The sequence below is a fragment of the Microtus oregoni genome, unplaced genomic scaffold, assembly GCF_018167655.1.
Source record: "Microtus oregoni isolate MIOR12 unplaced genomic scaffold, Mior012 000032F_ref0000030, whole genome shotgun sequence".
NCBI lineage: Eukaryota > Metazoa > Chordata > Mammalia > Rodentia > Cricetidae > Microtus > Microtus oregoni.
This window is the reverse complement of record NW_024543091.1, coordinates 15,245,213-15,271,766: the sequence shown is the minus strand read 5'-3', so window position 1 is coordinate 15,271,766 and position 26,554 is coordinate 15,245,213. Positions and strand designations below refer to the sequence as shown.

Sequence of the window (26,554 nt, the reverse complement as noted above, 5' to 3'; positions counted from 1 at the left end):
TCAGAGACGGCCAGGCCAAAAGATCCAACAAGGAAAATAGCAGGCATAAAGAAATCTTTGTCACTGGGATGAAGCCTACTTGATCATAATGGATAATTTTTCTTATGTGTTCTTGGATTCGGTTTGCCAGTATTTTATTGAAAATTTTTGCGTCGATGTTCATGAGTGAGATCGGTCTGTAATTCTCTTTCTTGGTTGGGTCTTTTTGTGGTTTTGGTATCAGGGTAACTGTAGCTTCATAAAAGGAATTTGGCAATGACTCTTCTGATTCTATATTGTGAAATACATTAAGGAGTATAGGTATTAGTTCTTCTTGGAAGTTCTGGTAGAATTCTGCATTGAAACCATCTGGTCCTGGGTACACTCACCCATTGCTGGTGGGAATGCAAACTTGTGCAACCACTCTGGAAAGCAGTGTTTCGGTTTCTCAGGAAATTCGGGATCAACCTACCCCTGGATCCAGCAATACCACTCTTGGGAATATACCCAAGAGAGGCCCTATCATACAACAAAAGTATATGCTCAACTATGTTCATGGCAGCATTGTTTGTAATAGCCAGAACCTGGAAACAACCTAGATGCCCTTCAACGGAAGAATGGATGAAGAAAGTATGGAATATATACATATTAGAGTATTACTCAGCAGTAAAAAACAAGGACTTCTTGAATTTTGCATACAAATGGATGGAAATAGAAAACACTATCCTGAGTGAGGTAAGCCAGACCCAAAAAGAGGAACATGGGATGTACTCACTCATATTTGGTTTCTAGCCATAAATAAAGGACATTGAGCCTATAATTCATGTTCCTAGAGAAGCTAAATAAGAAGGTGAATCCAAAGACAAACACATAGGCATCCTCAGGAATATTAACCTTCATCAGGCGATGAAAGTAGACAGAGACAGAGACCCACACGGGAGCACCGGACAGAAATCTCAAGGTCCAAATCAGGAGCAGAAGGAGACGGAGCACGAGCAAGGAACTCAGGACCACGAGGGGTGCACCCACACACTAAGACAATGGGGATGTTCTATTGGGATCTCACCAAGGCCAGCTGGCCTAGGTCTGAAAAAACATCGGATAAATCCGGACTAGCTGAACATAGCGGACAATGAGGAATACTGAGAATTCAAGAACAATTGCAGTGGGTTTTTGATCCTACTGCACGTACTGGCTTTGTGGGAGCCTAGGCAGTTTGGATGCTCACCTTACGAGACCTGGATAGAGGTGGGCAGTCCTTGGGCTTCCCACAGGTCAGGGAACCCTGATTGCTCTTCGAGCAGATGAGGGAGGGGGAATTGATCGGGGGAGGGGGAGGGAAATGGGAAGCGGTTGTGGGGACGAGGCAGAAATTCTTAATAAATAAATAAATTTAAAAAAAAAAAAAAAAAAAAAAAAAAAAAAAAAAAGAAATCTTTGTCAGGGTAGGGGAGCCGAGCGCTGAGACCAAGGGCTAAAGCTGGGAGATTGAAAAATGCAGACCACCAAGGCACTGCTCGTTACTCCAGTTCTGATCCGCTCCTGTACCAGGGGTCTAATCAGGCCTGTGTCTGCCTCCCTCTTGAGTAGACCAGAGGCCCCATCTAAACAGGTTAAACAGCCTTCCTGCAGCAGCTCCCCTCTCCAGGTGGCCAGACGGGAATTCCAGACCAGTGTTGTTTCCCGGGACATTGACACAGCTGCCAAGTTTATTGGTGCTGGGGCTGCCACTGTTGGTGTGGCTGGATCCGGGGCTGGCATTGGAACAGTGTTTGGTAGCTTGATTATTGGCTATGCCAGGAACCCGTCTCTCAAGCAACAGCTCTTCTCCTATGCCATTCTGGGCTTTGCCCTGTCTGAGGCCATGGGGCCCTTCTGTTTGATGGTCGCCTTCCTCATCCTCTTCGCCATGTGAGGCTCCATGGGGTCACCCAGCCGTCCCTGCTGCTTCGACTCCATGCCGGTCCTGGTGCTGGAGTGTGCTGAGCTTTACCATTAAACAACAACGTTTCTCTAAAAAAAAAAAAAAGAAAAAAAAAAAAAAGAAAAAAAAGAAATCTTTGTCAACTAGATGAATTACTAAGTAAGGGTTCTCGTCCCCTTAGTAACAAACCAAGACAGCACCGCAGGGTCAAGCCAATATGGAACCAGCCTCAGTGAACTCATCCGACCGGTCTGCGCAGCAGCGTGGAACCCTTGGGAAGTCAGCTGTTGTGTAGTGGCGCCACCTGGTGGTAGTGTCTTGAGTAACTCCTCCAGCAACAAAAGTCTTCCTGGAGAACGTTGACATCTCAAAGGACTGATTTATCTCTGTAAACACTGAAGGGCGGAGGCGCTTTCCACGGATGTATTATGGAAAGAACACTGGACTTAAGAAGAAGTTGATTCGGGCTTAAATCCCATTTCACACCCTCTTTACAGGACTTAGGAAAGGTATTCAAGCGTCTTAGCCATGGTCTGCTTGGAGTGGAATCTCTCGTGGGATTCGTGAGTTCTCCCACACAGTGGCAATCACATTACCTGGTCCGTGGCTCAAGCTTGAGTGTCCTGGACCCCCACATCATGGTAATGTAGTCCCTGACGCAGGCTCAGTGGGCCCCTCTTTTCCAGATGGGATGTGTGAGTTTTGGTCCATCCCCAGCAGAGGCTGAGGTCAGGATGGATACTGAGCTTGGAGCCTTCTGGCCACAGGGTCAGGATGGGCTAGAATGAGCAGTCAGCCTAGGGTTTGTTTATCTGTGTTAACTTCATTGCAGGGATCGCGGCAGCAACAGGACCCTTGAGCCTCACGTTCCTCCTCTGAAGAGCAGCTGGGATAAGAGAATCTTCCTGGTAAAAGCCCAGATTTAGAGATGAATGGAGCAATGGCTCAATAGTTAAGATCACTTGTTGCTCTTCTAGAGGCCCTGGGTTTAATTCTCAGTCCTCATATGACTGATCTGCAGCATCTGCTAACTCCAGCCCCAGGGGATCCAGCACCCTCTTCTGGCCCCCATCAGCACCAGGCATGCAAGTGGCACACAGACATACAAGCAGGTAAAACATATAAAATAAAAAAAATTAAAAATAAATAAAAATAAAACCTCAACCTCAATGTGTACAGTGGATTTAAAAAAAAAAAGATAGTCTCACATAGACCAGGTTGACCTTAAACTCACTGTGTACCACTTAGGATAACCTTGAACTTCTGATCCTCCTGTTTCTATCTCCAGAGTGCCGATATTGCAAGCTTGAGCCTCTGTGCTGGGCTTTTATACAAGACTGGGGATTTGTACTGGTTCTGGTGGTGCACACCTTTAATCCCAGCGTTTGGGAGACAGAGGCAGGAGGATCTCTGAGTTTGAGGCCAGCCTGGTCTACAGCGTGAGTTCCAGAACAGCCAGGACTGTACAGAGAAACCCTGTCTCAGGAAAAAAGAAAAAGAAAAAAAGGAAGGAAGGGAGGAAGGGAGGGAGGGAGGGAGGGAGGGAGGGAGGGAGGGAGAAAAGAAGGAAGGAAGGAAGGAAGGAAGGAAGGAAGGAAGGAAGGAAGGAAGGAAAGACTGGGGTTGAGCCCAGGGTTTCATACCCTAGACAAGCACTTGACCAGATGAGCTGTATCAGACAGCAGAACTCTGGGTGGTGGTCTCAGCAAATAACTCACTACAAGCTGAGATTTTTCTCATGCAGTGGGCAGGATACAAGCCAGGAGCCAGACTGAAGGTGGACCCCACTGTCCTGAAGCCCAAAGCACCTTTGCCCTGGGTACCCAAGAGCTTCTCAGCTCCGCAGGAAGAAGGAAAATGTCCCAAACACTGCTAGGTGTGGGTTCCTGTTGAACTTGGTAGTGGGGCTGGAAACGGTTAAGAGACCTGGTGCCTTCTGTACCTGAGTGAGTTCCATCCCCTGCTCCCCCACCACCACCACTTTGATTGAGAGTCAGGTTGGGACTGTGCTCCATGTAGCTGATCTCCGCTTCCTAGCCACTCACTCATTTTTATGGACCCTGAGTGAAGCCCCAACCCCAAAGACGGTAAGGTTCACATTAGAATGTTCAAGATTCCCTTCGCGGGGTTCCCTGGTCTACAGCAAGTGCTCTGCACACCCAGAAATTCTGACTCCAACACCCACATTTTCCATGGAAATGTGGTTGTGTCCCTCACTCCCAGACCTCCCTGGACCAGAGGAGCCTGGTGGTGACAAAGACTGCTCTCGGGGAAGGCCAGAGGTCCCGCCCTATCCACTCCACTTTGCCGGGGACTGTAGCTCTCTCTTGGTGGCTCTGATGCCTTCATGGAAGGGTCCTGGTGCAGAAAGGATCCTAGTGATGTCATCCTGTTCAGTAACCACTCCCCTCACTCTGCCCCCCTCCTCTACCCTCGGCCTGGGTGGCCTCTCCCCCTCCTCCTGGCTGGCCTTGAATGCTCACAATCTGGATCATTCAGTGCTGTGCTGGCTAGTTTTGTATCAACTTGATACAAACTAAAACCATCAGAGAGGAGGGAGCCTCAACTGAGAAAATGCCTCTGTAAGATCAGGTTTTAGGGAAGCCTGTAGGGCGTCTTCTTTATTAGTGGTTGATGGGGATTTCAGTAGTGAAAGATACCAATTTGGCAAACTCAAGACCAGAGAGGTTGCAGGACGTGTCACAAATAGCACAGCTGTTAGCAGCATCAGAACGATTGCCCTGGACACAGCACAAGAGCGTGCCTGCATTGGGCTCTGGAAGCCGGGATCTGTGCCCTGGGTGGGTCTCCTGCAGAGTATCAAAAACCCCAGCTGAGGCCCTAAGGGTGAAAACGGACTTTCTGAATGTAGCTTTTGGGACTGGTAGAAAGCAACTCCGTGCAGTTCAGATTGGGGAGTGGAGGTTCTGTTCTCTAGAATGCGAACACAGGAGCATCAGAGCCTTTCCCTGTCTGGCTCGCAGATTTCTGGGTAATGGTGCAAATAGGAGCCCAGACCCCTGTTCTTGAGAGGTCAGAAGAAAGACTGTGTGATGTGTAACAGAATGTGGAGAGTCTGGTGAGCTCCAGAGACTGGGTTTACAGCAGGTACTTAGAAACTCTTATTCTCAGCCACTGGGGTAGCTCAGTAGGGAATTGAGGGCTCGTTGTGTTCTGTGCATGCTGGCAGCCTGAGCTTGATCCTCAGAACCCACCCAAAGGTGGAACAAGAGACCCAACTCTACAAAGTTGTCCTCTGACCTACACATACACACATGCACACACACACACACACACACACACTACTAGTAATAATAAAATTTAAAGAGACCATGTTTGCTGTAAGTAGCAACTCCTCCCCACTCCAGCCCACTCTGTAGTTAAAAGCAGGGAAAAGCTGGCATTTCTGCCTCTATTCTGTACCTGTCTCCTCGACTACAGGCCATGTGCTCATTCTGCTGGGCAGTGTGTCAACCACTCGGGTAGCGGCTGTCTAAGAACCAGCGATTCCTGACTAACCTGTGCATGGCAGATACAATCGAGGCATTTGCCCTGAGCTTCACCAGACTCCTGGAGTCTTGAAAGTCCTTGGCCATGGTCCTCAGCCTGACATCTGTCAATTTGGAGCATAGCCTTACAGACAGCCCATCCCATGATGAGGTAACCCCATTCCCAGGCAGGTGGAATCCAAGGAAATCAAACTATCCCTTGAGCAGTGAGGAGTGGAGCTGGCCACAGGGTGACCATGTCTGCCTAATTGCCTGTGCCTCTCATCCCATCCAGTTCATTCAATTTAAGCCTAGCAGGATGGGGCCCCTCATTTGTTCCTCTTCCAGGTACGGTCACCTTGATTTCATCTCCTGGTCCTCCTCTCGCCATCACTGTCTGATTGTGTGGACCAGTCAGAGCCGACTCTGCTGAGGTATCAGATTCAGAAAAAATATATCTTGCTCAGTGTGCAGGAAGGACAGCACTTCCCTAAAAGTGGGCCAAGCTGTACGCTCCTGCAACCCTAACATTGTAGCGTGGAGAAAGGTCATTCCCGGAGCCCGCTGGCCAGTCAGGCCAGCCTAAACAGCCCCAGACTCTGTGAGAGATCCAGTTTCTAAGGAGTAAGACAAAGAGCAGCAGGAAATACTCGGTGCCCTCCTCTGGCTGCCACGTGTAACTGCACACGCAGGAATCCATGGTTGTAATTTGAATTTGAAAACTTTATCAAAAAAATTTAAAGTATTAAAAACAATGTTAAGAGCTAAGAAAGAGTTAACTCCAGCACTCAGGTGGCAGAGGGAAGTGGGCCTTTGTGAGATTTGAAGTTAGTCTGGTCTACATAAAAAGTTCCAGGCCTGCCAGGACCATATATTGAGATACCTCAAAAACAAAAAGTAAAATAAAGTATGATAGAGGAAGACAGTGTTGTCCTCAGACTTCCGCCAGGCCATTGACCCATCAAAAGTCGGTTCCTCTCCTCTGTCGTCTCCCGTCATTTCCTCCTTCCCTGTTCACAGGCTCTTGTGAGTCCAAGAAAACAATTTGGGTAGAGCACAGAAAACCTTAGTGTCCCTCTCTTCCAGCCCCCGTGTTGTCACTAAGGGCCCATTCTACGCAGGCTCTGCACACACATGTCCACCGCTGTAACCCAGGCACGTGGTGATTCTGGACGCAAACGCTGAATGAAGGATGAGTGTGTGTAGGAGATGGGACTCTGCACCGTGGGCTCCATCCAGATGCTACACAGGGACTTATTCTACAGGCGGAGCCAGCAGATGTGTTACCCAGGCCTGGGAGCTCCACCCTGCAGCAGACCCGGATTTGCAGTGGAAGTAGTTGCGAGGGGTGAGGGGTTCTCTGAGCCCTGTGCAGAGGGGCAGGTTCTTCAGAGAGTGGGCCTCACCTCACATCCCTGCCCTGTTTTCTGCCTGCACTACCTGCAGGCAAGCTGGGGCATAGGTGGCCCGCCTGTGGGAGTGAGTCAAAGGCCCCATCTAGACTTGTTTCTAAAACCAGCCTGGAAAATGTTCAGGGAAGACTTTATTTTTGCAAGTGAGCTTCTGCCAGACACAGATAGTATCTTCTGGGAAAATGCTGGGCCTCACTAATAAGGGCAAAGAACCACGAAGGAAGGTGGGCTGATGTTCAGGGCCATTGCTAAGGAGGGCTAGGGGCTGTGTGAGCGGCCAGGAAGACCAAGAAAGGCTGGCCTGTGCTGACCCATTAGGTCCGGGAGGAGGCAGGGCCTGGTGCTTTCTCACTTTGGGTAACGAGGTCACCCAGTTGTCACCCCTGCCGTATCTCAGCTCTGCTCCCATCACACCAGGCAGCTCTTCTGCAGCTGGAAGGACACTAGAGCCCAGAGCCCAGAACCCCACACCCATGAACCTGCAGCCCTCCTACAGAACCTATGCAATCCTCCTGCTGAGGCAGACCCGCCTGAGCAGTCTGAGGGCGACCTTGCCCTTTAAGCCTCCTCCTTTTCCTTAAAACAGATTCTGCTAAACACAACAGAGTCCTTGGGTAAGGCTTCTTTCCCCAGATCGAGGAGTGAGGGAGCCACAGAGTAGCTGCCGGGAACCTTGGGGATTCCAGGAATCCACCCACACCTGCAGAGGCTATGGCATTGAGCCCACTCTTCTTTTCGCTGAGAAATGCATTGTGGAGGCACGCGGGAAATATTCCTTCCTGGAATTCCCTGATTCTCTCGCCTGGCTTACTCCAGGTGCTCGAGTGAAGACTGGATGCAGCGTGGTCAGTGCAGAGAGGGACAACAGGAATGTCCAGGTGCCCGACCACGTGAGAAATCCACCCCACGCATCTCCAGCCAGCTGTCAGCAGGGGCTAACACCCCAGCAGGCTCTCCTACCCTTTTGGTAGATGGAGTCACCCAGTGCCTCGCTGGCATTTTACCCTCCAGTGGCCCCAGTACCAGCTCCCTCCCTCTCAACCTTCTTTAACACTGGTGCACAGACCCTCTTCCCACCCACCAGACACCCTGGGAAGGCAGAAGCGGGGTTGAGGGGCTGAAGGCTATTTTTGTGACTTTCAAAAGCCCGAAGGAAACCATCCATTTATTTCAGCGATGTTCCCAGACTAAATAAAACAGTGAGTTTATTTGCTTTGGGTTGGATTGTATCATCAGTGTGGTAACCGTGCTTTATCTGCACTGATCAGAGGCACTAATTGGCAGTTAGACGTCTTTGATAAATAAAGCTCAAAGAAACAAATTATTATTCAATAAGTGTAGTTCCTTGGGTAGATGAAAGCCTTCAAAACATCGGCTCCCTAGAGGAGAGGCCTCAAAGGGAGCTTTTGTGGCGCAAAGGGTCGGGACCTCTGAGCTATGTGAAAGTCGTCTTTTCATTAAAGCCAAGCACACATGTTTTTTCCATGGACCTCTGATGCCCAGCTTCCCACTAGTGAATCTGACTTCTCAGCATCCGTACAGATAAAACACTGTTCACTGAGGCCTTCCCCAGAGTGTGTGTCCCCAAGTTCTGCTGACCAGCATTCCTCTGGAGGTCAGAGCAGGGGGCCACCATCAAAACAGCTTGGGAAAAACACAGTCAGTCCAAAGAAGCCCTCTACTGTGGGATTTTCAAGGTTCTTAATGGAGTCACGAAATAAGAACCCATCCAAGAGGGCTCCGTAGTTAGGAGTTCATATGACTGGCAGAAGACCCAAGTTCGGTTCCCAGCACCCATATCTGGTGTCTCACAACCAGTGGTAACTCCAGTTCTGGAGGTCACACGACTCTCCCGCTCCTGGCTGCACTTGTATGCACATACCCCAACACAGACACACATTCATACACATTATTATTAAAATGAAAATAATCTTCCAAAAAACCCACAAGGCAAAGGTGAAACACAGTCCCTGTACATAATCATGGGATGTGTCCACTGGCGGTGACACTTTCTCAAGCAGTAAGTATCCCACAGAACACACAGGGACAAGATGAAGAAGGAAGGAGCAATATATGAAGGTCTGCAGGGTGGAGACAGGCCAGGATGACTTCAGGAATCGTCCCTGTTTTCTGCCTGCGCTACCTGGGTGAGCCAGAACATGTGTGGTTGACAAGCAGTTATTCCAGAGACCTGGATTCAAAAGAACCGCTCAAGTGACCCAGGAAACCTTGGCCTGACCATCGCCAGCCCCTGCCATGTTGTGCGCTGAAGGAACGGTAGGGAGGGGGAGGTTGGAGAGAAAATGACTGTCGCCTTCAGCTTGATAAGATGCTCTCACCCACCGGCCCTCAGCCTTCCTGACTCACCCCTTCTCCCAGCATGTCCTGGGAATCTTGGAAAGGTTTTCCTTCTTCTCTTCACTCCTGGGCCCACCTTGGACCACATTGGCAGAAGGCCATTACAAGGCCGCCTCTTGGCTTGCCAGAAACACAGAAGACATGGCTCACGTGCCGCTGCAGGGGTAGCTCGTGACATGAGGCAGCAACAGATCTATGGTGGGACGCTGAAAGGTGAACCGACACAGAGGAGGCCAGAGGCAGGGCCTGGGAGGGTGCAGTTGTGTCTACTGTGAGGCCTGCTGCAAGCAGGCACACCCACGCAGCCGCATTTGCCTTCAGGACCCGTGCACGAAAGACACAGGGCGCGCTCCACAGTAGGTGAGGCCTGAAGGAAGGTGAGCAAGAAAGGAGGAGTGGGACACAGGAGAAAAGGATTCAGCTCTTACAATGTGTCTGACTCTGTCACCCGAGTTTTCACGTCAGCCATGTTCTCCCTGTCGACCGTGTCCCCAACAGTTCCCAGTAATATGGGGGTGGTTTCCACCCCCCTATACTTTACAGACAAGATCCAAACTCAGCAATGTCCTTGTAGCCTTGGGAATGCAGGAGACTGGATTTGACTAAAGGAAGGTGGTCTCCTGGCCAATGGTTCTGTGAGAAGACCTGACAACGTCATGAGGTGTGTCCCTAGTGTCCACTGCAGAACAGGGAGCAGTGGCAAGCCCAGCAAGGAAGTTGAGGCTGATCAGAAGGAATGGACAAAAAGAGGCCATGACCTTTGAACTACCATAGGCACAGTGACAGGTTGAGTTCAATGAATCCCTGAAATGGCAACTGAAAATGAGGAGAATTCTTTGTCAGAAAATGAAAATTCTAGAAATGACTTCTCTTGGTGCTGTTCTTGTAGAACTCTGACCCAGTCTCGTGGGGCCATTACATACCTATATTCTCCTCGGACCCAAGTCAACAGTTATTGGAGAGGATACTGAGCGTGTTGGCTTTGATGGAAGAAGCGTGTCAGTGGGGCTGGGCTTTGAGGTTTCAAAAACCCATTTCTCTCTTTCCTCTGCTCGTGGATCAGGATGTGGTTCTCATCTACTGCTCCTGGGCCATGTGTCTCCCATGCTCCTTGCCATGATGATAACGAACTAAACCTCTGAAACTGTAAGCCAGCCTCAATTGAATGTTTTTCCTTATCTTTTCCTTCCTTCCTTCCTTCCTTCCTTCCTTCCTTCCTTTCTTTTTAAGACAGGGTTTCTCTGCGTAGCTTTGGTGCCTTTTCTGGAACTAGCTCTTATAGACCAGGTTGGCCACCAACTCACAGAGATCCGCCTGCCTCTGCCTCCCGAGTGCTGGGATTAAAGGCGTGCGCCACCACCGCACAGCGAATGTTTTCTTTTAAGAGTTGCCTTGGTCACGGTGTCTCTGCACTGCCTTAGAGCAGTGATTAAGACGTGGGAGTAAAGGCCAGGCGGTGGTGGCGCACGCCTTTAATCCCAGCACTCGGGAGGCACAGACGGGCGGATCTTTGTGACTTCGAGGCCAGCCTGGTCTACAAGAGCTAGTTCCAGGACAGGCTCCAAAGCTACAGAGAAACACTGTCTCGAAAAACCAAAAAAAAAAAAAAAAAAAGACATGGGAGTAAGGAAAAGGCTTCTTTATGCTCAGTGCCAAGCTGACTGACATCTTGACTTTTCCATCTTTGGATAAGTGGAGTGTTTACTCAGACAGAACATGTTTATTTTTTATTTTAAAGATTTATTTTTTTTTTCATTTTATGTACATGAGTGTTTGCCTGCACTGCCCACGTACCTGGTACCCAAAAGCCAGAAAAGGGCATCTGATCCCCTGAAGCAAGAGTTACAGACAGATATGAACTGCCATGTGGGTACTGGGAACCGAACTTGGATCTTCTGCAAGAGCAGGCAGTTCTCTTAACTGCTGACTCATCTCTCCAGCCCCCATGTTTTGTTCTGAGGCAGGGTCTCATATACCCCAGCCTAGTCCTGAAAACATTACATAGTAGAGTCTCCTCCACCTCACAGACGCTGGAATGAGTGGCATGTCCCACCACATTTGGTTTGTGTGGTGCTGAGGATTGAACCCACAGCCTCTTGCATGCTGGGCAAGCACTTTCCCCACTGAGCTATATCCCCAGTTCCCAAGAATGTCTTTAGAACAAGTTCCGAGGTGTGAAGAGTGGAGCTGGTCAACTCTCCTGGAAGATCTAGACCCGTGGTCTCCTAGCCCTTCATGTTTATCCTCCTGACATCTGTTTCAAGAGCTAATGTAAGAAGTCTCCATTCCCAGAGACCAGGAGTACCGGTTGTGATTCCAGCTATTCAGGAGCCTGAGGCAAGAGGATCAAGAGTTCAGTGTCAGCCTGAACAACTTAGCAAACCACTGTTTCCATTTAAAAAGGAGGTGTGGGGTTCTGGGAATAGGTTCCATCCCTAATACCTTGCACTGGTTTCCAACGCTTTGCACAGCAAGATGAAGTTTCTATAAATACAATCTATCATGATGAGAAATGGTCACTAAAAACCACCGTGGCTGGAATTCACTGACTTCATGCAGGAGCTATCTTCTGCCCATGTCCTTCCTGCATTTACCCTAAGGTCTACTGGAACTGCGTGCAGAGGAGTGTTCAGGAAATTGACCCTGGCGCTAACAGTACATTAAATGCTGGTGATTCTTCCCAATGACCTCATTTGTTGAGTCAGACTTGAGTCTATGGCAACCCTTTCCAGCTCAAGGATCCAGAGCCGTATGTCTCCGAGGCCTTCTTAGACCAGGTGCTGCACGCTGCCACCCGAAGCGATGGGAGAAAATTCTGTTCCTTTGTCGTCAGGTGTTGGTGGCGTGGAGGGAAACCGACAGTCTGAAAACTCTGGTAGGGGCGTGCAGACGATTGAGGGCAGAGTTTAGGGGCTGTGGCTGATCTGCGTGTCCGGGGGCCTAGAAATGGCCAATTATGGCTTGGTACCATGCTACGTCAGAGGCAACAGGCGTCTAAGACAACAGCAGCGTGGTTATCCAGTCACTGGTGAAGAGAAGGAGAAAGGAAGAGGAAAAAAAAAAAAAACCCAAGATGATAAAATAAACAAGCACTTCAGAGCCCACACCAGGCCAACGAGTCTTTTTAATTAAGGAAAAAATGTTAAGCATGAAACAGGAGCAAAGGGGTTTAGAGGCAATTCCTGCCCCGTGAGGTATTTTCACTAAAGAATTAGGGCAGCCAGGGATTATTATTTTCTTAAGCTTTTGATTGAAACTTCAGACTTTCATCCCTTCAGCAGTTAGAAAGCCCAGAGGACAGTGGCTCAACTTCCCTAAGGCGGCAAAATAACCTGGGGCCCGCTGAGATACTTGGGGTAGGGATGGGGGCGAGTGTGAGGGTGGGGGTGGGGGCAAAGGTGGGAGCAAGGGTGGGGATGAATATGGGGGTGGCAGTGGGGTGGGGATGAGGGTGAGGGTAGGAATGGGGTGGAGACAGAGGTGGAGTGAAGGTGGGAATAGGGGTGCGGGTGGCAGTGGGGTGGGGCTGGGCGGGGGTGGGGTGGGGATGGGTGATTACTGATGAGAGGAAAGGCGGTTTATTCAATCCCGCGTTTCCTGGCTCTGCTCGTGGCTGGCCACACAGTTGTGGGATAGCCCCTTTCTCTCGCCTCACTTTCCTCACAAGTTTGCTCCATCCAAGTTGCCCCTCCCCATGCGCTGAGCCCAAGTGTTATTCCATCAGTCCCATGTTGGCACACATCTCCTGCAGTCACGCGTGTCCCAGTAGCCTGGAAAAGAACAAACCCCTTGGAGCGCAGTGAGTCTGGTTCTTCTTTAGACACACACACGCAAGGCTGCTGATCAGGCTTGCGAACCAGATAGAGGTTTAGCTCCTGGCAAGGAAAAAAAAAGAATTTACTAAGCTTCCGAACAGTTTTTAAAATTCTATTTCTCTTTTGCCACTGGAAAATAGTCTCTTGGCTACATGGGAACTCTCTGTGAAATCCACACCATGAGTATCACACAACACTTGAAAAGAAGATCTGGGGGCTGGAGCGGAGGCTTAGCAGGTAAGAGCGCTGGCTGCTCTTGCTGAAAGACTCAGGTTTAGCTCCCAGCATCCACATGGTGGCTCAAACTGTCCTCAACTCTAGTTCCGGGAAATCCAGTGCCCTCTTCTGCCCTCTACAGGCACCAGGCATGCCTGTGGTGCACAGACATACATGCAGGCAAGAGACTCACATACAAAAAATAAAAACAGTAAGTAAATCTTTCAAAAATAAGATGGGGGCCTGGAGTTGTTGCTCATTTGGTAGAATGCTTACCTGAAATGGATGAAGCCCTGTGTTCCAGCCCCAGTACTCATAAACCTATTATTGCAGTATGTGCCTCTATTTCCAGCATCCAGGAAGAAGGAGCAGGAAGATCAGAGGGTCAAAGTCAGTGTTGGTTATGTAGCAAGTTTGAGGCTAGCCTGGGCTACATGAGACCTCCCTCCCCCCCCAAAAAAAAACATCTGTATCCATTCACTGGGAGAATTTCCACAATGCCATTATCGTTGCATGAACGAAACAGATGACAGAAAATAACAGGAAAGAGGGTCAGGTCTAATTTTTATTCTGCATCAATAAAAAGGGTGACACTCTTTGAACAAAAAAGGAGAAAAGTAGTTTTCAGTGGCTGTTACCCTGAGGTGCTGTGACAAACACCCATGATAAATCACCGTAAAAGAGGAGGCTGTACGTCAGCTCACGGTTTCAGAGGTTCGGTCCCTGTGGAGAGACAGTGCTCTTTAGGAAGAGTACCTGGAGGAGCTGAGCTGCTTACCTCATCACAGCCAGGAAATGAGCAAGAGAGGGAGGTTGGGTCCCTGGATCTCCTGAAAAGGCATTCCCTCTGTGACCTTCCTTGTTTCCATAGGTCTCACCTCCTACAGCAGTGGTTCTCAATTTTCCCCATGCTGCGACCCTTTAATACAGTTCCTCACGCTGTGGTGACCCCAAAACACAAAATTAGTACCATTGTTACTTTGTAACTACAAGGTTGCTACTGTTAGGAATTGTAACTCTCTGTTTCCCATGGTGTTAGGAGCCCCCTGTAAAAAAGATGGGAAAGAGAAGGGCAGAGTCTGGAGTCGCCAGCCAGATGTAGAACCAGTTGGATACACAAAATGGGATAGAGGTGAAAGTCTCCTGGCAGAGCATAGATGAATAGAAATGGGTTAATTTAAGTTGTAAGAATTAGCTAGTAACGAGCCTGAGCTTAGGCCAAATATTTGTAATTGCAATTAATGTAAGCCTTTGTGTGATTATTTGGGACTGGGTGGTTGGGACAGAGAAGCTCCGTTTCTGTTTACAGAACTCGCAGCTCCTTCTCCAGCATGTCTGTCTGTCTGCCTGTGTGCTACCACACTGCTTACCGTGACTAATGAACTAAGCCTCTGAAGTTGTAAGCTAGCCCCAATTAAACGTTATCCTTTAGGGCTGGAGAGATGGCTCAGTGGTTAAGAGCATTGCCTGCTTTTCCAAAGGTCCTGAGTTCAATTCCCGGCAACCACATGGTGGCTCACAACCATCTGTAATGACGTCTGATGTCTTCTTCTGGCCTGCAGACATACACACAGACAGAATATTGTAAACATAATAATAAATAAATATTTAAAAAAAACGTTATCCTTTATAAAAGTTGCCATGGTTATGGTGTCTGTTCACAGCAATAGAAACCCTAAGACAGAAGTCACATCTTTGTACAGCTTGGGTTCTGGAAGCTCTACCTGGGAATGAGGGATGATTGACACAGAAGAGCTGGGATCCAGGGGCCTGGGCTGTCTGATGGAGAAGCCTCAGCACCCCAGAATCTCAGTCTGTTTATTTTATATAGCTGGGTAATGGGGATGGGTTATTGTATACGGTTGAACAAAGATGGGTGTTGTTCGGGTTTCTGTCCCACCTGGTTCCCAGTTGTCAAGTCCCAAAGAAACCACACAGAGGTCTACATTAACTATAAACTGATTGGCCCATTAGCTCAGGCTTCTTATTAACTCTTATAACTTATATTAGCTCATTATTCTAGTATATGTTAGCCACATGGCTCAGTACCTTTTTCAGCGAGGCAGTCATCTTGCTTCTTCTGTGTCTGGGCTGGGACTGTATCCTCTTCCCAGAATTCTCCTGTTCTCCTTGACCTGCCTCTACTTCCTGTCTGGTTGTCCCACCTATACTTCCTTCCTGGCTTCTGGCCAATCAGTGTTTATTTAAAATATAATTGACAGAATACAGACCGTGGTCCCACACCGGATGGGGGCTATGGTATACAGTTGAACAAGGATGGGGCTATGGTATACAGTTGAACAAGGATGGGGCTATGGTATACAGTTGAACAAGGATGGGGCTATGGTATACAGTTGAACAAGGATGGGGCTATGGTATACAGTTGGACAAGGATGGGGCTATGGTATACAGTTGGACAAGGATGGGGCTATGGTATACAGTTGAACAAGGATGGGGCTATGGTATACAGTTGGACAAGGATGGGGCTATGGTATACAGTTGGACAAGGATGGGGCTATGGTATACAGTTGGACAAGGATGGGGCTATGGTATACAGTTGAACATGGATGGGGCTTATGGTATACAGTTAAACATGGATGGGGCTTATGGAATACAGCTGAATGAGAAGTCAGGTTTGGCTAAACTTGGTAGGGGCAGGTTCTGTAGGGGAGTAGTCTTCGGGCTGTAACATGGTGGGGAGAGGCTACGGTAGATATTTTCTGCGTGCACCATTAACATTTGCACTTGGACAAAAGAAAGGCTTTGCTGTCCCTCTGAGCCTCACCTAGGGGAGGCTTTGCCACTCCCATAGGTCTGAAGTATTGGGGTCCTTGACATGGCCGTTCCCATGTCAACAACAGATTCACTCAGAATGTCACTTGCTCCATGCACACAGTTCACCTTTTGTGAGCCGTCAGCCATACTGGGGTGAGCTTTAGTCAATGCATCACTTCTGAGTCACCCATGCATGGTCCCTGTGAATAACCCCCAGACACCCATTGTTTCACCAAGTTGAACCTGGGCGGTAGCCTTACCTTGGTCTGTTGTTAGTTCCCTATTTAGAGAGAGCATGCATTTGTTCACACCGTCTCATGAACAGTGTCAAAGAACATCCTTCCTTCCCATTCCTTCCCCAGCCTGGACGCCAAGACTTCTCCCTAATATACCTCTTTCCTGTAATCTCAGCCCCTGACCAGTTCCTGGCTAGCGCGCGCACACACACACCCTGTGTAAACACCTGCAAAGCAGTGTAGCGTGCTTCCGACTGCATGAGGGCTGGCGTGCGGAACACATGCTGTTTCCTCCAATAGGAAAGGCTGCTGGGGCTCCCATGCCTCTGCTGTTACTGTGGGCTGTGGAGCAGAGCTGGAGAGTGGGTCCTGCATGGCATTTGGGTTTCAGAGCTGCTCTGGGGTTGCTGCCAGGACAAGGCCACTGCCCGATGCCCCCAAGTGATGCACTTCCAAGGCTTTTAAAAATAGAAATCTGAAAGCCATTTCATTGCCAAGAAGCTATAAGGTTCTGGCTCCCGAAACCAAGGCCAAGCTGGAAATTCAGCCTTGAGGTTGTGGAAGGAAAACAAGCTCCCCTCGCCTTGCCTCAGATGCTCAGTGAGCACCGCCAGGCCGGACTGAGTCATGTGCTGGGCAGTGGTCGCCGGCAGAGGCAGCTGTCAGTACTATAATTATCCAGGATGATGGAGGTTGCTTCCCCACCCGTTTTGAGTAATAACCCCAGAGCACCCGGTAGAGGCTGCTAGGGGAGACTGGAACCTGGGTGCTGGGAACACGGTGTGTAATGAAGTCAGGGACACTGTGTTCTTGCCTTTTTATCTTCACAAATAAGACATCAGAACCCCATGCTGCCATTGATCCAAGCTGGTTTTGAGTATGTTTTAAGAGGCCTGAATAAGCAGGGAATGGTGGCACGCACCTTCAACCCCAGCACTCGGGAGGTAGAGGCAGGTGAATCTCTGTGAGTTCAGGGGCATCCTACAAAACGAGTTCCAGGACTGCCAGGACTGTTACACGGAGAAACTCTATCAAGAAAGGAAGGAAGGAAGGAAGGAAGGAAGGAAGGAAGGAAGGAAGGAAGGAAGAGGCAGGCAGTGGTGGCACACACCTTTAATCTCAGCACTCAAGGAGGTAGAGGAGGCTGATCTCTGTGAGTTCAAGGCCAGCCTGGTCTATAAAGTGAGTTCCAGGACAGTCAGAGATACACAGAGAAACCCTGTCTTGAAAAACAAAACAAACAAACAAAATAATAAAAAAGAGGCCCTGAAGAAAGAAAATGTATTGTGCATTTTCTTTTTAGATTTATTTTTGCCCAAATTTAATACAGATATATACATTTTCTTAGTTAGGGTTTCTATTGCTATCAAGAGATATTATGACCAGGGCAACTCTTATAAAGGAAAACATTTAATTGAGGTGGTGGCTTACAGTTCAGAGGTTCAGTCCGTTATCATCATGGTGGGGAGCATGGCCCCATGCAGGCAGACATGGGTCTGGCTACATCAGAAGGCAATAGGAAATAGTCTCAGACACTGGACAGTATCTTGAGCAAAGGAAACCTAAAAGCCTGCCCCCACAGTGATACACTTCCTCCAACAGGGCCTTACCTGTTCCAACTAAGCCACATCTCCTAATAGCGCCACTCGCTATGAGTTTATAGGGGCCGATTGCATTCAAACTACCACATACATATATACAGTGACAAACACCCCATCTTTATCCAATAGGGTTCTGCCACTCCTAGAGGTCCTGAAGATGCTCCAGAGAGCAGACATATGACAGTCATCACTTATCATACCCCTTAGGGAGCACTTTTTTTTTTTTTCAAGACAGGGTTTCTCTGTGGCTTTGGAGCCTGTCCTGGAACTAGCTCTGTAGACCAGGCTGGTCTCGAACTCACAGAGATCCGCCTGCCTCTGCCTCCTGAGTGCTGGGATTAAAGGTGTGCGCCACCATCGCCCGGCCTTAGGGAGCACTTTAATCAGATAAGTAATAAGGTGCACCCCAGTTATATTCTTGGGGGCCTCATGTGGGTCCAGAACTCTGCTGTAGCCTCTTTATCCTGCGTAGACGGCTCTGCCAACGTTTTCCCATCTGCTCATGAATATCCAAGTCCTTAGAGACACACCAGGCCAGGCACACAGACTCAGCTTTGGTCAGCTCTGCTTCCTGGTAGTGTGGAGGCACACACCTCTGGTGGCACCAGGGCAGGCGCTGGTGCACTGTTCGCCATCATTTCTACCACCAGCTCCATGGCCAGCTACTGGGCTCTGAGCAGACCCATGTCAACCCAGCACTGTGGCGAGAACTGCCTTCTGGTCTTTAGTGCCCCAGCTTTGGGTCAGAAGTAAAAAGTTGATGGGTACCCCAGTAGATGAGGGTGGAAGCATCTTTTGAAACTTAAAAACAAAATAAAAAAATTTTAAATTTAACTTTTTGTGTATGAGTGTTTTGCCTGCGTGTATAGCTGTGCACCGTATATATGCCTGGTGTCTGTGGAGGTCAAAGGAAGGTGTTGGATTTCTTGGAATTAGAGTTAAGGACAGTTGTGGGTGCTGGGAACAAAACCTGGGTTCCCTGCAAATTCTCTCTTAAGTGCTGAGCTATCTCTCCAGCCCATGGATTTTCTGAAGATGAAATCTATGACATTATGTAGATTCAGGACTGATACTCTGCTGGGTGTTATGAGAGCTGGGGCAGGGTGGATAGAAGGGATGGCGCTGATCTATACCACATTTCCCTTCTGGGGAGCATGCTCCAGCTTTCCCGGCCTCTAAGCATCTTCTGTTTTTATGTAGGAATTGACAAATGAATAAAGAGCGTTTCTGTGTCCTCAGTAAGAATTCCAGGGGATTTTCTTCTGCCTGAAAGTTGTCCTGCAGAAGGGAAACGGGTGTGAAAGTTGTAAGGCTGATTCGGCGTGACTCTGTGGCGAGTGAATAAGGCTAGTCCGTACAGCCGCGAGCATTAGAACCCTAGGGCTCCAGTTACCGCTGAAGTTGAAGAAGGCTTAGGAGGTGTGGCTTTGCTGCAGGAAGTACGTCACTGGGGGGTGGGCTTAGAGCCTCCATAGCCTATTGTTCTTCCAGTTTGCTCTCTGCTTCGTGTTTACAGATACAATTGGTTTCCTGCTCAGGCCCCCTGCTGCCAGTGCCTTTCATGAACTCTCCCAAGGGAATCACAAGCCAAAATAAACTCTGTCTCCCATAGGCTGCTTCTGAACATGGTGTTCTATCACAGCAACAGAGCAACTGATAAAGGATCCCTCCATTAAATAGCTGATAAAAAGCCACTCCAATAATTCAAGATATCATATATTGATCAGCCTGGGCTATATAGCAAGCCCTAGTCTCAGTGTATACAAAATTTCTAGAGCTCTGGGGAAATAACTGAGGGAATAACGCACTAACCATCCAAGCGTGAGGATGGAGTCTGGATCCCTGGTACCCACAGGAAAACCAGGTGTGCATGGTAGCTCACCTCTAATACCAGTACTCAGGAGATGCGGACAGGGATTTCCTCAGGACAAGCCAACAAGACTAATTCGTAAGTTCATCTAGAGAGCTAGCCTCAATATGTAAGGTGGAAAGTGATCTGGGAAGACACGCTATGCCAACATCTGCACATGTACATGTGAAGGCCCATATACAAACACCCCTCTCTCTCTCTCTTACACACACACACACACACACGCACACACAAACACACACACACACACACACACACACACACACACTTTACTTGGAAATGATTTTACCATAGAGAGTAGGTGGGTCCCTTTTGCTGATGAACTGCAGCTCCTGCACTGGGCAATAAGCCTTGGGCCATGTGTGTTAGGTAGGATTTCTATTGCTGTGAAGAGAACCATGACCATGAAACCAAGAAAATGTTTAATTGGGTGGCTTACCATTTAGAGGTTCAGTCCATTATCACCATGGTGGCACACGGCAGTATGCAGGCAGACATGGTGCTGGAGAAGGAGCTGAGAATTCTACATCTTTCATCCACAGGCAACAGGAAGTGGACTGAAATGTTGGGAGTGGCTTGAACATATATGAAACACAAAGTCCCACCCCTACAGTATCACACTTCCTCCAACAGGGCCACACCTACTTCCACAAAGTCACACCTCCTAATAGTATCATTCCCTATGAGTTTATAGGGGCCAATTACAAGCAAACTACCCCACCACTGGCTTTTTTTTTTTTTGATAGGGTTTCTCTGTGTAAGAGCTCTGGCTCTCTTGGAACTCACTTTGTAGACCAGGCTGCCTCCAACTTATTAAGATCTGCCTGCCTCTGCCTCTGGAGTGTTGGGGTTAAATGTGTGTATCACCATTGTCCAGCTATGGGTGGGCCATGTTCTGGAAGAGTATCACTTGTTTCTTGCATCACTTGAGAGGATGGAGACATTCCACACAGCTACCTGTTCAGGTTAAGTCACAACCATTGCTTTGCCTTCCTCACCCCACCCTCCAGGAGGCTGGGATCTGAAATGGACCAAAGGCAGGAACTATTTGCCGAGTTACTACAGATCATAACCTTGAACTTCTGGATCTTCCTTCGTCCACCTCCCAGATGCTAGGATTACAGGTGTGCACAACCATACCAGGCTTGTACAGTAATGATGTGGGAGTGATTTCTTTCTAATCTGTTGCTTTCATTGGTTAATTAATAAAGAAACTGCCCTGGCCCATTTGATAGGCCAACCCTTAGGTGGGTGGAGTAAACAGAACAGAATGCTGGGAGAAAGAAGCTGAGTCAGGCAGTCGCCATGATTCTCCCACTCAAGACAGATGCAGGTTAAGATCTTCCCTGGTAAGCCACCTCGTGGGTTACACAGATTATTAGAAATGGGTTAGATCAATATGTAAGAGCTAACCAATAAGAGGCTGGAACTAATGGGCCAGGCAGTGTTCAAAAGAATACAGTTTCTGTGTAATTATTTCAGGGCATAAGCTAGCCATGCGGGAGCCAGGGCAGCCAGGATGCAGACCCGCCGCTCCTATTACAACACTGTGCAGGGATTGAATGCAGGGCTTTAGAAAATTCTGTATCTATCTAGTGTGTTGTGATGGCAGCGGGGGGGGGGGGGGGTATTCCGAGGAGTGTTTGCATGGTGCAAGTGTTGAAGTCAGAGGATAATTTTTGAGAGCTGGATCTCTGCTTTGACCCTGTGGGTTTCAGGGACTCAACTCGGATGGTCAGGTTTGGTGGCAAAGCGCCTTTACCTCCTGAGCCATCTTGATGCCCTCCTCAGTAACTTAAAAACATTCCCACTGCTTCTTTCTTGTTCTCTAAGAATGTCTAAACAAGTTGTCTTCCATGTTCCTGGGCTCTCCGCATTACCGTTCGAACTGAGCAGTGACTCTGGAACCTTCCTGAAAATTGGTCATACCAGTCAGGACCAGAATTTTGCCTTTTTGAGGAACCCCCACCTTAAGGTGAAGGCACGGAGCTCTGAAATCTGCTTTAGTCTCTCTGGTAAATCAGCGCTCAACTCTTCAGAGGATTTAGTTTGAGTCGAGAGAGGTGTGACATCCATGGCTCTCTCGGTGGCCACAAGACACATGGAATGCTGAAGGAGGCCCCTCATCCTTTTCTTCCAATGAGCTGTAAGTCACCGTCTGTCCTCTGAGCTTTGCCAGTTGTTAACAAAGTCCCTTTACAATCCCACCTCAAATCCTCTTTACTGGCTGACAAAACAGGGAACTGACCCCAAAGGCAAGCCACAGCACCAGGTCAGCCTCAGTAAACACCCTCAGAAGTCTGAGTCTTTCACATTTGACCCCTCATTAGCTGGGCCCTGGGGACACCCAAGGTTCAGGGTTGGGCTGTTGCTAGCTGCCTCTTTTGCCCTCCTCTAATCAGACCTTCTGTCTCCAAGCCCCTGTATGCTACCCGGGAAGCTCTGCTTAGCCTATTGTCAGTGCACCTCTGACGGGGAACCTCAACAGGTTCTTGGCCATGTTCTTCCATGCCTTTCCCCCCTGTCTTTGTCCTTAGCCTCCTAGTGTCTGTTGCTGGCTTACTGCCTACTGGCTTCACCTTTACCCTTTCTGTCCACTGTGGCAGATGGTCTTGGCCTTCCTAGTGTTTTGCTCTGCTATCTGGAACCCCAGTGCTGTCGGCTGGGGCTTTGCTTCAGCCCTGGGATGCTCACTTCTGAAATATGGCATCACTAGATCCAACTTCTGCTGAGTTCCCTCTGGACCCCACGTGGTGGACAGAGAGAAATGACTCTACTAAATTGTCCTCTGACCTTCACACTGGTACAGAAGAAACGCAGACACTCACACACGCATGAATGTGAAATACATGAAAATTTAAAATCTTAAATCTCTAGCATTATAGAAACACAACAATAAAAAAGATAGGGATATCCAGGCAGAGACAGGAGCCAGGCCCAGGATGTAGGCCTGCTAGTTTCTGGCACTACGCGCTTCCCAGAACACTCCTGTTTCACAAGCACGGAAAGACATTCCTCATAGGAAGAGCTGATCTACCTGAACTCAGTTCCTGATTTCTCTCCTGTTCCCTTACCCTAAACAGCATGCCTTTCCTCCCTGTCTTAGCCCTCGTGGGTCTGTGTCATGTGGTACCCGTCGACTGTCACTGCTCATATTTTTGGGCCCTGTAGTTCGAACACCCTTTTAAGGTCACGGAGGTGCCGTGTGCTGTATCTTTCCTTCCAGTTCATTTGAAGCCGCTTCAGCCTGGGGCTGTGTAGAGACAGAGTTCCCCTGCCATCCCAGGGCAGGATTCTCGAGTGACTGACCAACCTTCCAAATGCAGACCTGTGGTGGCTGCAGCCAGGAGGGCTAGTGCCCAGCCTCCACCCCACAGGGACACTGTTCTACTATATGGAATCAAATCCGTAACTTTCAGGAATAGCCCAAGTATGCCTGTTTCCTAAGATGTGAAACACAAGCCATAGTTCTGTTTGTTCCCTGACAATTGTAAACTCCAGACATTTATGTTTTTATTAAAGGAAAATACAGACTCTTGATCATTGTCATGTCCCAGGGACATCCCCCCAAACAGTGTAGGCCAGCTGCAAGGACCCAGAAGATGGCCCCATCAGGGCCATGCTAGGATTTCCCTGGGTCCGAGGTCCTTTTCCCTATTACAGTATTTAGAGTTCTATTTTATGAATGTTAGCATAAAATTATGCTAATATTATGTACCAAATCACATTCCCGCCCCCACATTATTTTTCTTCCTTCTGATTTTAAAGAAAAGGAGGCAGTCCAGTGTTGGACTTCTCTAGGCTTGAACACTGAGCCATGAGGCCACATAGCAAGTTTGCTGAGTGAGGGACCCTGGCTACAGGCCAGCCTAGACTCAGCAAGCTGGGGAAATGGAGTCTCCCCTTGAAGGTAGTTAGCCAGATTTGGTTCCTAAGGGGGAAGGGAGCCTGGTGTGGTGGTGGCTTGGTCTCTATTGAAAGCAAGGGCTGGGTCTAGGGCTGCCCAGCTTTTTCCACAAGTCTAAGTCTTCTCACAAGGCGCTGGACTCCTCTTGATGAAGGCAAGGTGGTCCCAGAGTCTGGTCCTGGGGGAAAGATGTGGTCAAGCGCCCTGGTGATCAGCAAGGTGCACTTGCCCAGAGCAAGAGGCAGGCCTTGTGTCCTGCATTCCTGGGACTGGTAATGAGGCCAGAGTGGGGCTCCACTCTCTTCCCCACACAGCCTGGGTTCCATAAAGAAGACAGGGTCTCTGATTGTCAAAACTGATCTCAAACTGGTTATATAGCTGAAGATGACTTTGAACTTCTGAAACTTCTGCCTCTACCTCCTGGATGCTGGGATTAGAGGCATCCACCACCACATCTAGTGCATACGGTACTGGAAATGGAACTCAGGGCTTCGTGCATGCTAGCCGGGCACCCCATCTATACCTCCTTAGAAGTTCTTTCTGGTTGATGTTGTACAGCCAAGTTTGCCTATGGATGGGACAGCTAAGGTCAAGCTCTGAAGTTCCCGACAGCAGGGGGCGCCCCGGAGCTGTGGGCTGACCAGGAGGAAAAAGACGACCGAAGGGATCAGCTTGCCAGGCGCCTGGCGAGGAGGTGAAGGGGGACACACTCGCAGGGCAGCAGGCTGGGCATCTAGGATATGCTGAAGACACCAGGCAGGTCTAGAAAGAGACTGTCTAGGAAGAAGTCGCACGGGGCAAACAGGTCCGAAGCAAAGATTCAGTCACGCCTGACCCAGCTGTGGAAAGCACGCCCTAGCCTGGGGCAGACAGGAACTGCTGCTCAAGTCCCACGTCCCCCTCTTCGCGCTCCCCCCCCCCCCCCCGCCCCGCACTCCAAGGCTCCGCCCCTCCCGTGGCTAGGGACCTGCCGAGCCCGCTAGGGTCTTGATCTAAAATCAAAAGTCAGAAGGGAAGGATCCCACAGATCTTCGCCTCTGCCTCCCAGCCCCATCTAGCCGCCCACTCGGTGGTCTTGTTTTTAATTAAAACAAACGTGGCCCTTTCCGCAGCTGAAGACAGCCCCCAGGTGAGAACCATCAGGGAGATGAGAAACAAAAGAGAAAACAAAAGAACCGAAGTGTAGGAAGCCCAGGGCAAAGATCGGGGAACAAATACTGGCTACTAAATACACACAAGGCAAAGTCTCTAATAGTGCCGGCCTTTGATAAATGCTGGGTGGCTCAGCTTTGAGAAGAGAGGCCAAGTTAGCTGGAAGGGGCACACAGCAAGAGGGAGAAGCCAGGTCAGCCGCTTTCCTCCTTAGGCCCCAATCTCCGTTTCTCTGCCTCTCTACCATTTACATGGATGGGAACTGAACCCCGGGAAGTTAAGGAGCACACCCAGGATCCCGTATCAAGTGGGCAAAACACAAACACCCAAAACCTGAATATGGAATTCGAGACTGGACTCCTAGTCAGTCCTGAGTTCTCTGTTGTTCCTTACCGGGCCAGTTCAGTTAGTTCTAACCTTTGGTGGGAACTGGCCTTGGGTCTGCAGCCCTTCCTTCTCCCTGAGGGGCTGTAAAGGAGAAACCTGAGCCTACTAGTGTCGGGCTGGCCCACGTTGAGCCCCTCTTGGAGACCTGGGTTGTCAGTGGACACAGAAGCACCAGTATTAAAAGCTAGGTCCTGCTTGGGTCAGGGCTTAATGAATGGCTCATGCCAAGAGTTTGACAAGTTTTCTGGTGGCTTCTATCCTCTAGCCATTGCTGGGTTTCCACCTGCCGTCACTGCCATTTCACAGACGAGAAACTCCTTACAGACTCTCCAAATTCAGGTGTGAGCACTCCCGCTTGGAACAACTGCTAATTAGTTTCCTCGCCCAGTGTGGACAGTGTAAAGGTGTTCTGCAATGGGGCATGATGGCTAGACCCTACCCACATGGTCAGCCTTCTCTTGGGGAACAGGTTGTACCGGGCACACCTCCCACTCTGTAGTGACAGGTGACCGTGTGACTCTTTCAAACCCGCAGCCCAGGCCTAATCACAAGACGCTGACTGGCTCAGGAGCCCAGGCTGACCTTGAAGATGACCTTGAATTTCAGACTACTTCCCGAGGGCTAGGATAGAGGTGTGTGCCACACCTGGTTTTGTGTGGTGTTGGGGACAGAAGCTAGAGCTTCTGGTTTCCTGGGCAAGCACTCTACCAACTGAACCACACCATCAGCCCACTGACACTCATTCATTTTAATAGGATTTTTCTGGTTGTTGTGTTGAGTATAGGCAGCAAGGGAGTGGTTAAAGTCAACTTAGCCAGGCTATGTGATCAAATGACATTCTAGATGTTTCTGGAGTATATGATGGGATGGTTTGATGGCTTCGGAGGAAAGCACATTGCTTTCACGAAATGTAGGTAGGCCTCATCTGATCAGTGGAAGGCTTGGATAGAACAAAACCTGACCCTCTTCGTGCAAGTGATGTGGAAGTCTAAGTATGTGTGAAGGCTTTAGGATTGAACGTGTTATCCGCTTATCCCTGTCCTCCAGAGAGCCAGCAGAGCCCATAAAGACCTGGACTTGCCAACCCTCAAGACTGTAAGAGCCAGTTCCTTGAAGTAAATCTTTGCACATTACAGCCTGTTGCTTTTGTTTTAACGGCAGGCTGTAAGAGAGGAGGCCAATACTAAGGAAGAAGAGACTGTTAGCTCTGGATGTCGGCCACAGTGAGCTAGTTGTATTACCATTTTTTCGCAGTTAATATTGATGCCCTAATATTTTTATTTCATCTACCATGTGCTCATATTTTTTTTTTTTTGTTTTAGAAATAAACTTCCTTTAGGAAAGCTAGTCCAGGCTAGCCCTGACCGATCATTCTGCCTCAGCCTCCTCAGAGTAGCTACTGTGCAGCCTGTGCTACCATGTCTGGCTCCCACA

General features: G+C 49.0%; 1 protein-coding gene across 1 annotated transcript; it reads left to right on the top strand.

Annotated features, from left to right (window-relative positions):
• The first annotated feature begins 1,433 nt into the window (after window positions 1-1,433).
• LOC121466155 (ATP synthase F(0) complex subunit C1, mitochondrial-like) lies at window positions 1,434-2,008 on the top strand. Its single transcript, XM_041679726.1, has one exon. The coding sequence runs from the start codon at window positions 1,475-1,477 to the stop codon at window positions 1,892-1,894; it is 420 nt and encodes a 139-aa protein (XP_041535660.1). The 5' UTR covers window positions 1,434-1,474; the 3' UTR covers window positions 1,895-2,008.
• Window positions 2,009-26,554: the final 24,546 nt, after the last annotated feature.